The sequence below is a fragment of the Colletotrichum higginsianum genome, chromosome 5, assembly GCF_001672515.1.
Source record: "Colletotrichum higginsianum IMI 349063 chromosome 5, whole genome shotgun sequence".
Classification (NCBI taxonomy): domain Eukaryota; kingdom Fungi; phylum Ascomycota; class Sordariomycetes; order Glomerellales; family Glomerellaceae; genus Colletotrichum; species Colletotrichum higginsianum.
In genome coordinates, this window is record NC_030958.1 from 2,333,947 (window position 1) to 2,349,872 (window position 15,926).

General features: G+C 58.8%; 4 protein-coding genes across 4 annotated transcripts; 2 read left to right on the forward strand and 2 right to left on the reverse strand.

Moving 5' to 3' along the window:
* Window positions 1-644: 644 nt before the first annotated feature.
* On the forward strand, window positions 645-5,171 carry CH63R_07603 (Vegetative incompatibility protein HET-E-1; the record flags this gene model as incomplete). The annotated part of the gene is made up of 2 exons (XM_018302578.1): window positions 645-1,075; window positions 1,187-5,171. The coding sequence occupies 2 exons, from the start codon at window positions 645-647 to the stop codon at window positions 5,169-5,171; spliced, it is 4,416 nt and encodes a 1,471-aa protein (XP_018157356.1).
* Window positions 5,172-5,555: 384 nt separating this feature from the next.
* On the forward strand, window positions 5,556-6,848 carry CH63R_07604 (phosphotransferase; the record flags this gene model as incomplete). Its single annotated transcript, XM_018302579.1, has 2 exons — window positions 5,556-6,062; window positions 6,150-6,848. 2 exons carry the CDS (start codon window positions 5,556-5,558, stop codon window positions 6,846-6,848), a joined length of 1,206 nt encoding a protein of 401 aa, XP_018157357.1.
* A 305-nt stretch (window positions 6,849-7,153) lies between these two features.
* Window positions 7,154-10,422, reverse strand: CH63R_07605 (Thioester reductase domain-containing protein; the record flags this gene model as incomplete). Its single annotated transcript, XM_018302580.1, has 2 exons — window positions 7,154-9,335; window positions 9,425-10,422. The coding sequence occupies 2 exons, from the start codon at window positions 10,420-10,422 to the stop codon at window positions 7,154-7,156; spliced, it is 3,180 nt and encodes a 1,059-aa protein (XP_018157358.1).
* A 2,450-nt stretch (window positions 10,423-12,872) lies between these two features.
* Window positions 12,873-15,505, reverse strand: CH63R_07606 (Onanonoxo-7-onima-8-eninoihtemlysoneda; the record flags this gene model as incomplete). The annotated part of the gene is made up of 3 exons (XM_018302581.1): window positions 12,873-13,638; window positions 13,710-15,188; window positions 15,318-15,505. The coding sequence occupies 3 exons, from the start codon at window positions 15,503-15,505 to the stop codon at window positions 12,873-12,875; spliced, it is 2,433 nt and encodes an 810-aa protein (XP_018157359.1).
* Between the last annotated feature and the right edge of the window lie 421 nt (window positions 15,506-15,926).

Below are 15,926 nucleotides of genomic sequence, written 5' to 3' on the forward strand. Positions count from 1 at the left end.
GTCCTTCTCCGTCTAACGAGCTGATCCAAGAAACACAACCGATCGCCTCTGTCTGACCTTGGAGATCACCAATAGCGGACAACCCTTTTGTCACTCGCCCGCAAGCACTGGCTTACTTCGATGGACTTGCCAATGTTTATCTCGGATCAGGCTCTGGCGGGTCGGGCATCGGTCAGGCCGTCGCCCGGAGCACAGTTCTTGATATGGATTGGCTGCGAGCTTCCGAGGCTGGCGCTGTCAGCATGCGGGTGTGAGTGGCAGAACATCTCGTTGGCTTGTTTAGCTTACAGCTGCATCACAATCGCCGCGAGAATGCCTCAGGCGTGTTCCCCTCCATCTCCTCCTCTTCCTCCTCTGCGGTCCGCGAGTTTCTCCCAACTTCACAGCCTGACGATCGAGATTACAAGGTTCTCGCAATGCCAAACACGCTTGCCATATAACTCAGGGCACTTGGGAAGGGTCACCCAACTAGAGTGCGGTTCAAAGAAGCCTCCTGTGATACAGAGCTTGGAAGCATCTTTCCTGCCTGACCGCGCGACCACAACACCACTGAAACCGAAACGCAGCGCAGGTAGTCAGTCATCCTCGACTTTCCCTGATCATTTACGCGGCGCAACCGGCTGCTGGCCGCAATCAGTGTAACGATGGAGGCGGTTGGGGCAGCCGCCAGCATCATAACGCTCGTTGAGATATCTGCGAAGTTGGGTCGGCTATGTGTCGACTACATCAGAAAGGTCCGGCGGTCGAAAGACGAAATCAAAAGACTCGCGACGGAGAACGATGCTCTCGCACAAATCCTCAAACAGATACAAGATCTACTCAGCGATGATATCAAGTCTGCGAGCGTCAGGCATCAACTGGATTCATCCCAAAAGCTCCACAAGAACCTGACCAGCTGCGGGAAGATGTTGCAAGATTTGACGGCAAAGTTGGACCAAGAGCCGAACGCGAGCCGGTGGAAACGCTATGTAGGGGCTCTCAAATGGCCGCTCTCCAGTACAGAGGTGTCAGAGGCCATTTCGGCGCTGCATCGTTGGCGAGAGATGTTCCAAACAGCATTGTCGATTGATCAAGTGTAAGTACTTCAGGTTCTGTCTAAGTCACTCACCACCGGGACAGCATGGGATCGTATCACTTTACCGTCCGTCCGGCCCCAGCTGATGCAAGTGCTAACTTGCTTGACTAGCAACATCGCTCGGCGGATAGAAGATGCCCTCGACATTGCCAACCTTCCTTTTGCAAAGGGCGCGGCTTTTGACGACTACGACAATGAGCTAGAGCCGCGCTGTCACCCAGAGACGAGAATGGATTTGCTTCGTCAGGTTGCCAGCTGGGCCGATACCCCAGAGGGGAAATGCGTTTTCTGGCTGTGCGGTCCTGCGGGGGCCGGAAAGTCCACCATCTCCCAGACGGTTGCACACACCTTTGCGGAGAGAAACCAGCTGGGCGCAAGCTTTTTCTTTAACAAAACCCGAGATGGGCGTAATACGGCGAACCTCTTCGTCACGACAATCGCGAGGCAGCTCGCACGGAGGGTCCCCAAGCTCAGGGATCTCATCCTAGCGGCCATCCAAAAGGACCCTGACCTGCCCGGCAAGGCTCTTCGCACACAGTTCAGCAGTCTAGTGTTGGAGCCTCTGAAAAACTTCGAGCCTGAAGGGCTTCTGGTTCCCACGCTGGTCCTAGTCGTTGACGCTCTGGACGAATGCGAAGCAGAGAACCTCACCGGAGCCGACACCCGTTGTGAACGAAGTCGTATGATTGTCAACATTCTCGCAAGTATGGCCTCCATCAAAGGCTTCAACATGCGCGTCTTCCTTACCAGCCGGCCGGAAGTCCCGATCCGATTAGGATTCCGCGATGAGGTTCCTCGGGATTCGCACCAAAGCTTAGCCCTGCACAACATACCTGAATCAATCATCAAGCACGACATCAGGGTTTTCCTGGAAAGCCAGCTCGAGCAGATACGATCTTCATATCAAATACCCCAGGAGTGGCCGGGGGAGGATGCTATCGTGCGGCTCGTCGAGATCTCCACGCCTTTATTCATATATGCGGCGACCATTTGCAAGTTCATCAACGACTCAAGTCGGCGATTCAGCCCTCGAGCACAGCTGGAGGAGTTCATGGAACGTAGCCAAGGTGCATCTGATATCGAGACAACCTACAAGCCAGTCTTGGAACAAATCCTGCGAGGACTGAACGATGCCAGGCAAGAATCCGAACTTGTACAATTCCGCAGAGTTGTTGGATCCATCATCCTGCTGGCAGACCCGCTTCCCCTTCGATACTTGTCTCAGCTTCTCCAAACTGATTCAGAAAAGGTCGTTTGTCACCTGAACAACCTCCATTCCGTGCTGAACGTGCCCGAAGACACCGAGTCTGATAGCCCCATCAGTATCTTCCACCTGTCGTTCAGAGAGTATCTGCTGGCTAACCCCGGTGGGAAGAACCGGTTTTGGATCGAAGAACAGTCCAAGCACACCGAACTGTTGGATTGCTGCCTGGAAGTCATGAGCAACAAACCCGACAAAGAGTTCTGCTTGAAAAACGACATATGTCAACTGAATGAGCCTGGAGTTTATCGAAAATATGTCCCATCCGAGCACATAAAGCGACACATTCCTCGCCATCTGGAGTACGCATGCATCTACTGGATCCATCACTTACACAGAAGCCACAAAACCGACCCCACGAAGGCCAAGGTGTATGATTTTCTCTCTCGCCACTTTGTTCATTGGGTCGAGGCCATGAGCTGGCTCGGCAAGATTGAACAGGTCGTCGAAGAAGTCATGGCGCTTCAAGATCTCTTCTGCCCAGACACCGATGCGGCCAGCTTTTTGAGAGACGCTTGGCGGTTCCTAATTGAGCATAAAGATATCATCGACTTGGCGCCGGGTCAAATTTACTCGTCCGCGCTACTCTTTTCCCCCGAGAACTCAGTCATTAGGAACATATTTCGGTCCGAGATCCCTGAATGGGTTCTTAGAGCCCCTGGGGCGGCGTTGGACTGGAATGCCACTTCACTGCCAATCAAACGGTACCCCCATGGGGTTCAATCAATCGCGTTCTCGCCGGACGGTGGCATAGTGGCAGCGGCCACCGGGAAAGAGGTCGATGTTTTGAGAGCAGTATCTGGAACAGTTCTGGAAACAATCAGCGAGTTCGATGGCAGACCACGTTGTATCGTCTTTATTAGCAACACCAGGCTTGCTATTGGTCTCCAGTCAGGTACCATCATCTTCTGGGACTTTGAGCAGGACCGCACAACGCCCGTACACCTATCTGACTCTCCAGTCACTTATCTTGCCGTTTCGGTAACAGGTCGGATGGTCTCTGCGTTCAGAGAAGGCCTCGTTTGTCTCTTGGATGAGGATCACCATGTCGTGCATGACTGGCACACTGTCCGGTTTTCTCGCCCGAGTGATTACCATTCCCCATTACTGGTTGATGATACAGTGGCTTCTTCCATCTTTTACGGTGTGGCCAACTCGCCCGATGGGATATTCATTGCTCTCACCAGACTGGGCCAGCCTGACAAGATTGAAGTATGTGATGCTGGCTCTGGAGTCCGAGTTCGAGAGATATCGGCACCCAACGGCTTCGTGTTCGGCAGTTTGGCAATTTCGCCCAAGAACCTACTACTGGCGGTCGTTGGCGTGGTCAAAAAATCGGCGTATTCGGATTGGCTGGATGTGAATTGGAGAGGTGCATACGCATGGGACTTGGACCGACCGAGTAATTCTCCGACAAGTCATCTGGACGTGTCTCTGGGTCATTTCCAGAGACCAGTCTTCAACAAGAACGAGATGCTGACAATGACTGACGAAACAAACGGGTTATGCCTTTGGAACGGTCTACGCGATTCACCCCAGTTGATAGCCAATTCCAACGGCATGTCCGATCCCTGTTGGTCTCCAGATGGCAAACAAATACTCCTCATCAACCCAACCGGAAACGAAGTACAAATTGTCGACATAGACCATCTTGAAAACGCTAGCCAACAAGATACATCAGAGCACAGTGTAGATGCACTGTTTACTTCTGATTTAATGCAACTGGTTTCTTCGCCTGATGGCAACCGGGTCGCTGTGGTTTGGGGACATGGCAGACTCAAGGTGTGGGACATCAACACTAGCAATGGGACAGACTTCACGCTTTGTCTTTGCGTGAATCCGAAGCCGTTGTTAATCCAACATTATCGGGGCATCGCAGTCGACTGGAGTCCAGACAGCAGGTTCGTTGCCGTCGCGTTGCCAGGGGAATTGACGATTTACCAGAGCTTGCCATCGTCAAGCCAATTCGAACAAACGCACAGTCGTGGCTGCGACCAACCGGCTGACTTTCGCCAGAGTTGCCTATCATTCTCTCCGTGCGGTAGCCACCTTGCCATGGGCGAAATTTACAGAAAGCCTCGGATTACGCTTTGGGATTTCCCTTCGCTTCAAGTCCGCTGGGTGCGGGATGTGGAGGTCGAGGGGAGCGAGTACGGATACGACATGGAGCTGCGTATTGCGCCCGGTGGGAAACATTTGGTCTTCCTCCTCTGGTCAACTCTCCAACTCATGGACCTGGACTCGGGCGCGGTCATGTGGACCAAGAGGTCTGATGGGAGTCATTTCCGTAATGTTTCCATGGCGCTCAACTCGGTCGGATCGATGATTGCAGTTTTTGCCACCAACTTGTTACGCCACAATGTTGACGATGACAGCAATAACGACGATGCCGGATGGTACCAATTTGATCTCTTTGCTGCGGAGGGTGGGAGGCTTCTCAAACAATTGGTACTAACAAAGTCTCGTCTAGAATTTCCCTTCCGCTATTTCTTCATGTCATTTGCTGGTCAGGATAAATTCGTCGTGGTTAACGAGCATTTGTTCGACGTGACCAACGCCAACGTCAGTTCCCAAGATGGCGGTTGCGACGCCATAATCAAACGCGCATGTCAAGTCTCATGTGGCTACCATCGGGACCACATAGACATCTGGATAGTAAAAGACGGTCGCGGACTGCTGCATGTACCAACTTATTGCACCAAAGGAGGGCCGGACAAGAATTGGATCTTCCACCCGCACCGATACATCGGCTTCGACGAGAGAAGAAAACAGCCGTTCGTCATTGAGTTGGCCTGCGACAATTGCATGTTCGAGGACGGATCGGACAAAAGCTAGATAGATATTGCGGTTACAACTTGTATATGAACACAGTCCCCAAAACAAGACCATGAGGAGGTAGGTAGCCTGTGCATTCTACTAGGCCTTGGGTTCAGGAACCGAAATGGCTGCATTTTATGTCACCGACACATTTGAGCTTCGTATGTGTATGCATCAGTAGGCAGAAATGCATACAATCAGTTTGGTAAGTCTCCCGCATGTGCACACCGCATACTTGCAGATGGACGAGTCTAGACTCGTGCAGCCGAACACAGGGACGCAGAAGCCCTTCACAAGTGCTACCTATATATAACCCAAATGGAACCTCACTTCATGTTGCATCAATCCGTGTCTGCAAGAAAGTCAGTGGTTCATCGTTCCGATATCGAACGTCACACACCCATGGCCGCAGATTCATCAGTCTCCTGGACAACGGTCCCTGGTTTCCTCCAGGACAGTGATGCTCAAACCGCCAGGTGTTTCCGACGAGTCCGGTGGGACCGGCTGTGCTCGATCGCCTCGAACGCCAACCGTGGCCTGAAATGCGTGCCCCTGGACCGGGTCGCGAGCGGGCTCAACAACGTCGTCCGCGAACTCGAGTTCTCCGACCAGACTCGGTGGGCGGCGCGGGTGCCGATCGAAAGAGGCGGGCCGCCCCAAGCGCGCCGCATCAAGCTCGGCGACGAAGTTGCGACAATGCAGTTCATCACGGAGCGTTCCAGCCTCCCCGTGCCCCGGGTTTTGACGTACGACACGGACGAGGACAATGCTGCTGCGGCCCCTTTCATGCTCATCGAGGTGCTCCCCGGCATCGTCGCCATGGACGCCCTCGGCGGCTACGCAGAACACCGCGGCGTGATACCCACACGGGATCGACAGACCTTTTACCAATCCGTCGCCAAGTGTCATGTTCGTCCCTAGCAGCCTAGCCCCTTGTTGTTCATAAGCCCACAACTCATCACCCACTCACCCACTCACTCACATACAACCACACAGGTCCAGATGACGGCGTTGCGCCTCCCCAAAATCGGTGCCATCATCCGAAGCCCGGACGCCGGATATGAGTCCGGCCCGTTGCCGGGGATCGGCGGCCCGTTCGACACAGCGGCGGCCTTCTTCGAGGCCTGGGCCGACACCGTCGAGTTCAAGTGGGACAAGGAAACGATAACGCGCATGATGCAGAGAGGCCCCATCTCGGCCGAGCGCATGGTCGCCATCATCGACGGGTTCCCGCGGCGGATCAAGGCGATGGCCGGCCGGCTCTCCCGCCACAACGAGGGGCCGTTCCCCCTGTGCCACGGCGACTTCCTCCACATCAACATCATGGTCGACGAGGCCAGCTTCAACGTGACCGGCGTCATCGACTGGGAGGACGCCTGCACCGTCCCCTGGGAGCTGGTCGCGTTCCCCGAGTTCCTCCAGGCCATGCCCCCCTCGTTTGACCTGCCCCAGCACTACGGCTGGGACGGGCAGCCCCTCGGCCGAGAAGCGAGGGAAAGGTGGCGCGAGCGGCGGGAGTACGTCGAGATGGTCAAGTCGGCCGAACGGGACAGCGGTGGCGACGACGACCTGCTCTCGGCTCACCTCGGCAGCGACCGAAGCCAGGCTCTGGCCTACTCGTACGGAGCGTTTACCAGCACTGGGAAGCTGGGGTTCTACGAAAGAGTGATGGAGGAGATGGAGAAGGGAGTCTGAGGCGAGTAACCTACTGACCACGATGCGCATTTCACGGAGGAGTGGTTGAAAGAAGCATTCGAGAGATACAGAGATGAAGACTCTTTTGCATCGGGCTCTTGGTTGAAGAAGGAACTGGAGAGACTCAGACAAATATAACTGATCGATCAGTTCGGAGGCGAGACGAAATATGGACCACAATTGCAATACACATTTGAGTAAAATTCATTTCCAAAAACATTGAATTATCGCTTCAGTTCTATAATGCATGCAGTAACGCCTATCCCACACAGCCAAAAAAGAATCCCATCAAGAACAACCACTATCTAAAACGCCCACTGCCTGCACCAGTTCTGCATCAGCTCCGGGGTCACAGCCTGCATCTCCCTCATGGTCCTGCTGCTCTTGACGGTCCTCTCCATCGAGAACTCCACGCCGTGCCCCGCGGCCGCGGCCAGGCCCTGGTAGAAGTCGAGCAGCTTGACGCCCGGGTTGCGGTCCATGTCGTCGGTGGCGCCGGCGCTCGCCTCGAGGCGGCGCACCCACTCCTCAAAGGGGACGATGTCGCGGATGACGCCGTCGCCGTAGTAGGACTTGACGGCGGCGGCGAGGTCGGCCCAGGGGACGGTGCGCGGGTTGACGCCGTGGAAGTAGCCGTCGACGTCGCGCAGGGGCACGGTCTGGACGACGCCCGAGACCTCGAGGATGAGGCGGGCGATGCCCTCGATCGGGGTCCAGTTGACGGTGGTCATGGCGCCGAGGTCGGCCGGGAGGACGCCGAGGTACTTGGAGCTGGCGACGATGGTGGGCAGCCACTCCTGGCGGTTCCAGACGCCGTCGCGGGAGACGGGGCCGGCGACCTGGCCGACGCGGACGACGGCGGTGGGGACGCCAGCGCGGCGGGTGGCCTCGTCGAGGATGAGGGAGCTGACGAGCTTGGAGCGGCCGTAGCCCGTGCTCGGCAGGGAGAGGTCGAGCAGGCGGGTCTCGGGGACGGGGCCGGGGCCGGCCCAGGTGTCGACGGTGCCGATGCTGCTGATGAAGACGACGGGCACGTTCTTGGCGGCGCGCAGGGAGAAGTCGACCCAGTGGCGGACGCCGCGGATGTGCGGCTCGAACGTCTCGACCGAGATGTTGAAGTTGACGGGCCAGGCGTTGTGGATGACGCGGTCGGCGTCGCGGAGGAGGCGGTCGTAGACCTCGGGCGCGAGCCCCAGGGTGCTCTTGGACAGGTCGGCGCAGAGGAACTCGGCCTTGGTCCAGGTGGACGCGAGGCCGCGGTCGGCGCTCATCTTGGCCTGGCGCGCCGCGCTGTCCTCGCTGCGGTTGAGGCAGACGACCCTGGACACGGCCGGGTCGGACTCGAGGAAGTCGAGGAGGTAGGAGCCCAGGGCGCCGGTGGTTCCCGTGACGAGCACGGTCTGGTTGCGATCCGCGGGCGGGGGCTTGTTGGCGGTGCCGGCGACGACAGGGTTCTCGGGCAGGTCGCGGGTGTATTTGGACAGCTGGGCCTCCATGGCGTGGATGTCGTGGTTCTCGCCGTCGTCGTTGCCGTTGCCGTTGGTGGTCGCGGTCGCGGTGGCGTTCACGCGGTCCATGAGGTAAGCTGCCAGCTGGCGGGGCGTCGGGTGGGCGTAGATGACCCTGGTGGCGATGGCGTCGGCGGTGATGCTGGCGCCGGCGGCCTCGAGCCCCTTGCGGAGGAGACGGGAGGCGTTGATGACCTGCATGGAGTCGATGCCCGCGCTGAAGAAGTCCGAGTCGGCCGACAGCGGGCGGCTGCCGAGGGTCTGCTGGAAGAGGCGCTCGATGGAGTCGATCATGGTCTGCTGGGAGGTGACGTCGACGTGCACCGACAGCGAGTCGGCGCCGTCCTCGGCCTTGTCGTACCAGGCGTCGATCTCGTCCTTGTAGAGCTTCAGGGCCATGGGCCGCTGGATCGTGCCCTTGCCGGCGCGCGGGAAGGGCTTGTCCGGGCTGGCGACGCCGATGAAGGCGCGGCCGATCTGGCCGTGGGCGACGGTCTCCTTGTTGGCCTTGACGACGAGGGGCCAGACGTCGTCGATGAAGGCGTCAACGTCCTCCTGCGAGGTTAGCGGCTCGACCGGCTCGAGGATGAGGAGGGGCTGGAAGCGCATGGCGCCGGCGACGACGGCGCCCCGGACGCGCGGGTGGCCCGTGACGATCTCCTCGATGGTGACGGGGTTAAGCTTCTCGCCATTGGAGAAGACAATGATGTTGTCGGAGCGGCCGTAGTAGGTCCAGTGGTTGGGCAGGGTCGGGTGCTTGCGGTACAGGTCCTTGGTGTTGTACTCGCGGGCGTCGGGGAAGGTGTAGAAAATGCCCTGGAGGGGGTCATCGGGCTGCTTGCGAACGAGGACCTGCTCGTAGATGTCGTCGTCCTCGCCGCTGGCCGGGCGCCAGTCGACGCCCAGGCGGTCCGAGTCGATGATGAACCACTGCCAGAGGTCGGGGTTCTTCTGGAAGAAGTACGGCAGGGGTGCGGCCCTGTGAAACAAGTTGTCAGTATATTTTGTCCAAAGTGACTTGGCTGGTTGACTGGCAAAAGGGATGGTGGATGGGGAACGGGGACATACTCGGTAAAGGCAATGACGCTGGCCACGGTGACGCCCTCCTTGACCAGCTTGTTGCCGGCTTCGCGCGACAGGTTGCCGCCGCCAAAGTTGACGCGCTTGAGACTCCTCAGCGCGGCGACGCCCTCGGGCATGTGGCTCATCTCCTCGAGGATGGCGGGGGGCAGGATGACGTTGTCGACGGCCGCATGCTCGACGGCGTCGATGACGGTCTGGGGCGTCAGGGGCCGGTCGGTGAAGCCGAGGGCGACGGGGCGGCGCCAGTAGACAGTGGCGAAGGTGGACATGTAGCAGCCGGCGGCGTGGAAGAGGGGCATGGGCAGGAACAGGCGGGAGCCGTGCATGATGGATTTGACGCAGTTTTCAGAGCCCATGAAGTCGTCAAGGTCGTGGAAGGCGTCGGCGACGGCCAGCATGCCGGCGCGGGCGACGATGGGCTTCGGCAGGCCGGTGCTGCCGCTAGTGTGCAGGACGACGACGGGGTCGTGCTTGGCCTCGTCAAAGGTCTTGTCGTAGGGGAAGTGTGGCACCTCGTCGTCGGCCAACCAGGCGTCAGCAGAACTAACCATGATGGCATCCATCTGGCGCTCTTCAAGCAGGGGCTGGACGACGTCCTTGAAGGCAGCATCGAAGCAGATGATGTTGCAGTCGGTCTGCTCAAACAGGTTCATCTGGCCCTCGAAGGAGTTGCGCGGGGAGATGAGCAGGGCCTTGTAGCCGGCCTTGATGCAGGCGACGGTGATGATCATGTAGCGCGCATCGTTGGGGCCGATGTAGGTGAGGGTCGGGAAGGTGCCGGGCGCGGGGGCGCCTCGCTTGTCGATGATGCGCCGGGCTATCCGGTTGACGGCGTTGGCGATCTGCTTAAAGGTGATGGGCCGCCAGCCGTCAGCGGGGTCGGAGGAGCGCGGGACGGAGAAGAACTCGGCGTCGGGTTCCGTCCTCGCGGTGTCGTCGATGACCTGGGGGATCAGACGCCTTCCGTACTGGGGTTGTGCCATGCTGAGATGGAGGTGGTATTGTAAGTATGGGTATATCGTGTGAATTGCGACAAAAAGATGACGATGATGATGATGATGATGATGATGAGATGCTAGTTGTGATGCTCGTACAAGATGATGGTATGAGATGTTTTGATGGGATATATAAAGTGATTAGATGAGTACAGGAAGCGTGTTGATGTGAATCCGATGAAGCTTGCGGCTCTGTGTGCTTATATATATACACACACACACTAGACTTACCTACGCGGGGAGCTTCTTCTTTTTCAATCTCCGTCTCCCCTCACCAATCATGGTTTCAGTGGCCCCAGCATCGCGGCGACGGCATTGCCCATGATGCCCAAGTCCGTTCGTTCATCAGGAGGTAACTCGGAGGGGGGGGGTTAGGGGGAGTGAACATGAGACGACGACGTCATGGGCACATTGCCTTCGATTGGAGAGTGTCCACCGTGCTGCGACAAGACGAGCGATGAGCAACGAGCGCCCGGGCCGTCATCGGCGCGGTCGGCAGTCGGGGGGCAGACGCCGGCGCCGCAAGTGGAGAAGCGAATTGCTTGTTTAGAGTTCATGATGGAGGTCGGTGGTGTCCAAGGGGCGAGCCGCGAACTGAACCGTTTCCTGGGGGGTGTGCGATGTCCAGGTATGTGCGTGTGTGTGTGTGTGTGTGTGCGTGTAAGTGGTGTATCTACAAGAGGGAAGGGGGGGGGATGTGGGCGGGAAGAGGGCGGAATTCGGCCGCTAATTAAAGCGGGGACAGACGGGACAAGCACGGCATTAGTTCCGTTCCACTCTTTGTTCCCCACTGAGGGATTGCGAAACCGCACCTTGGGACCTTTCCCCCTCCATTCAACGGCTGTTGTTGGGGAGAAGAATTGTGTGCACTATGCACGCTATGCGAGTCTATGGGCATCATCGATGGAGCCCATCTTCTAGAAGTTAGCGGAGAAGGGGGGATCCGTGACGTTCTGGCTGCTCACTGGTCGGTGCCCGCGCCGATGCATCCAAGTCAAGCTTTTGATGCTAAGACGGGCCGCCGTCACACCCGCTTTTTGGTCTCGGAGGGCTCGGAGAGAGAGAAACTTGGAATCATTTTCGTCTTATCGGCGAGTCGCCCAGGAAACCCCCACACCTCTCGAGTGAGCAGTGGGAAGTGGCAAGGGATGGCAGAGGGGAATACGGGATGGAGAAGAGAGCACGGGAGGGGGGACGGAAAGACGGCAGACCGGCATATGGCGTGCATCACACCCATCAACAAGAAACTCATAGCGGATCTCTCCAGAGTGCACCATCTGCCGCTGAAGGATCATCAGAGCTGGGCCCCAAGGCCCAGTGAATGGTGTGCACACGTAACGTACGTCAGCAGTGCATGCCCGTCCCAGAGGATACATATGCAGCACCCTTTCGCAGTTACACGCGCATTACAGGCCCTCGCCCTCATCCCTCACCGGCGCCGATAATCACGGACACGGAGTTAACATGACGCCTTGAAGGCCGAGGAGGATCCCACATTACCTGACTCTGACAATGGACGACATGAACCCCCCTCCCTTACCCTCATTTCCCGTGGGAAACAGCACGGGAATCCCAGGCCTGCATCGGCGTCACCTCCGCTTGGAGTCGTGAAAACAGTGACGCTGCCGAGGGGATGGTGGGGATCATCAACGCCTCGACACACGCCAGCCGACACAACCAACTCATTTCAAGTTACAATTTCCCACGACATTAACGAATGGACCGTTGCTGAACACCTCCCTCCTGCTGCTCTCCCCATTCAGGCGTCGGGGTTGATACCCACCTGCCACAAATCACATCGCCAGCTCCAGCTGGCAAAGGCCATCCCCGACACGGCCGCCTGCAGTGGCCTCTCTGCAACAACTGACGAGGGACGGCTTGACGGGTATCCCCCACCGTGGATATACCTTCTATACCTACAGATGGCCTTTTGTGACACGTCATGATCTGCCGGGGGATATGTCATACAGGAAGCCCGTCGTCGGCCTGCCGGACCAGGGCTGTTGCTTATACGCTGCGGAAGGCTGCTCAATGCGGATGACTGATGAGTATTGTGTAAGTAAGTGTGAGTGTGACGGAGATGCATGCTCTCTTGTTCGACGAGCCGCCGCAGTTCACCAGTCTCGTGGATGCCGAGCCGTCCACTTCTTCGGAGGCGTCGTGCGGGTTTCTACCCAGTACCAAGGCTGACGCCCCAGACCGTTTAAAAGCACGAGAGAACCGACTCAAGGAACTTACAGGTACTTGATGCGCAGCTCCTAGAGACAGAGGAGGCGGAGGGCGGCAAAAATGATACCAGGGCGGCGCCGACTTGGAGCAGAGGAGAGGGGAGCAATGCAGAGCCGGCGAAACCGAAGTAGCACACGAGACCGACGGTCAGTCTGCGAGGCATGAAGAGTCGTAAAATAGGGGCTTCAATATATATATACATTCCCTCGCTATCCCGAAAGCGCCTTCCGGAGCAAGCCTTCCAACCTTTGGACATCCTCCTGCCCCGTCGTCTGGCTCGTCATCACGTACAGGACGTTGCCGAGGACCCTGCTGTGGACGTTCCAGCGCGCGCCCTCCCCCGCGCCGCCCTCGCCCCGCAGCAGAGCGCTCTGCAGGTCCGCCGCCGCCGTGCTCGAGTACCCGGCGCCCTCGCTGTCTTGCATGTGGATCGCGAGGACGGACCCCAGCGCCCACACGCCGTCGACGCGGCCCGTCCGCCTCGACACCCAGTCCACGAAGGGACGCGACCACACCGACCACGCCGGGGTAGCGTCGGACGCCCAGCCGCCGCCAGCCTTGGCCCAGTCCCAGGCTCCGCCCTCGTCCATCCTCTGCAACTCGCGCAGCGACTCGACGGCCACCTGGCACCCGACGGGGTGCGCCGTGTAGCTGTGGCCGTGCAGCAGCGCGTCGCTCTTCTCGTCGCTCTCGAACGCGCGGAAGATGCTGTCGGACGCGCAGGTCGTGCACAACGGCACCAGACCCCCCGTCAGGAGCTTCGCGTTGACCACGACGTCCGGGTCGACGCCGAGGAAGGACGCGGCCGAGACGCGGCCGAGACGTGTGAGCCCGGTGAAGACTTCGTCGAACACGACGGGGAGACCGGTCCAGCCATGGGCATCTTTCTTTGTCGAAGGGGCCTGATTCGAGGTGCCGAAGAGCTCTGGGTGTTGGCGGACGACCTTGACGAGCGTGCGTTGGAACAAAGGATCGCTGCATAAAAACAGTTAGTATGAGACCTCGTTTCTATGGCACCGTCTCAGTGACATGGTGTGCAGACTTACGCCATGATCATGCCCCCGGCCCCGAGAATGACAGGCTCCATGACGAGGGCACCGAACTTGCGGCCTTGGTCGCGCAGTCGCCCCAGTACCTTGATGATGTACCTCTCGTACGACCGGGCCTCTTGCGCCGCCTCCCTGAGGGAAACGTCAAACACGTCCGACAGGGTGGCGAACTCCCGACCCTCGTCCAGTTCCTCGCGCAGCGCCTCGGGCACGCGGACCTGCCACCTTCCGTCCTTGCACATGATCGAGGGGTAGTCAAACCAGAAGCCCTTGCCGTTGTACCACTCAACCTTCTCGTTGAAGACGGACGGCTCGGTCGAGTCCATGGCGCCCATGGTGTCACCGTGGTAGCTGCCCCTCAAGCCGAGGATCTCGAGCCGGTCGCCGGCGGCCCAGCCGTACCGCACCCTCGCGGCGCGGAGGCCCATCTTGACGGCGACCTCCATGCCGGTGCTGCCGTTGTCCGAGTAGAAGACGCGGTCGAGACGCGGGTTCTGCAGGGCTTTCAGGAGGTTCTGGGCGAGCGCGAGCGCCGGCTCGTGGACGGCGGAGGCGAACATGACGTGGCCGTAGCGACCGGCGGCGTAGGAGGCAGCCAGCGTGAGCTTGGGGTTCGCGTGGCCGAGGCCCTGAGTCCACCACGAAGACGAGCCGTCGAAAGAAGGTTGCAGCAGGGCGCGGTCCTCGGACGCGGCGCAACTCCCCGGGACAAGTGTCTGGAAGTTGTCGCCGTGGGCCGAGTCGATTGCCGTGATCTTGTCGGGCGTCAGGCCCTTGTGCTGCGTGAAGGGATACCAGATGGTGTCGTGGGCGTCATGAGCCATGCTCTCGAGGCGGGAAATGCGGGTGAGGTGGCGGTCGTGAAGGTGGTCCAGGGTGGCTTTGATGACATTGCTCGAGGCCGCCTCTTGGTAATACCGAGCCATGGCGTCCGCGTCGACGTTGGCATCCTCGGCGCGGGCCGGGGGCTGGTCGAGAGTGGCGACGGGGATGCCGCGGTCGCGTGCAAAGTAGTCGGTCAGGTAGGCGTGGTTTTGGTAGTAGTCGTTGCGGAAGAGCAGGATGGACTCGACGTCGTAGCCGCGCAGCCGGAGCGACTCAAAGGCCGAGATGGTCTGGGAGATGCCGCCCAGCTTGGCGTCGCCGATGAAGACGACGGGGACGCGGAGTGGGGCGTATAGATCGGCCTGCGGGGTGCCGGACGGAGCGGGCGAGTGGACCCCGCCGGCCGTCTCGATGAAGAGCCAGCCGGGGCCCTTTGCGGCGCGGCGTGATGAGTAATCGTAGATGCCCTGCAGGGCTTCGTTGTCTGTCGGAGTGTGCTTTGCGAGGGTTGTCAGCAGGTGTCGACGGTGCACTGGGGAGTTGGAAGCAAATACTTGGTCCGAGGCGGCGGCCGCCAGATGGGGGCTTGCTGGGATCTCAAACTGAAACAGCGTCTTCTTCGCGATGCCGGGCGCGAACCGCTGGATGTGACTGGAGGAGGAGGGCGGGGCGTCAGTAGAGAGGATCATGGCTGAAACGAGCAGAGCATTGTAAGTCTGGTTCTGTTTCCCGCGTCAGCTAAAGACTCGCTCAGCACCGGGTGACGCAAGTTACATACACCTATCATCGGCTTCGGTTGCCGGGCCCGTGGAAACGGGCTTCAAGAATGCCGTCTTCTCATGGGGCCAGAGGTTACGGGCGGCATTGCACAAGACAGAGGCGAAGACGGTCTTGCCGACGTCGGTGTTGGCGCCGTAGATCTGGTACGTCCTGAGGGAACGCCAGAGCAGAGCGCCGACGGGTGCCATTGAGGGCTTTGGAGTTTGATGAGTGATATCAAGCTGCCATAGGGTATGCGAAGAACGGTTTCCCTCTTGGAGTTGAGCAGCACGTCGGTCTCTCTAGAAGCCGCTCTGTAAGGTCCAAGCAAGACTGTGTTAGAGTCACCGAACCTGTAGTTCCGACTCCCGAGGCACCGGGGAACTAGGCGGGGTACACCCTTGGCGCTGCGGCATTTGTTGTGCCGAGAGACCGCGGGGCAGTCGGCCATTATGGTTCGGGGGGGAACTTAGAACTTGTTGAGAAGAGCGTCGATTTGCTGTGTCATTTTGCGAATACATCTTAGGCGATCGTTAAGGAGGGTTTAGGGAGGTTGGCAGCTGCAGGTGAGCTAACTGAACAAGTCCTAGCCTGGATTGTAGCCGAACCTATCAGATCTTTAGTTCTGTC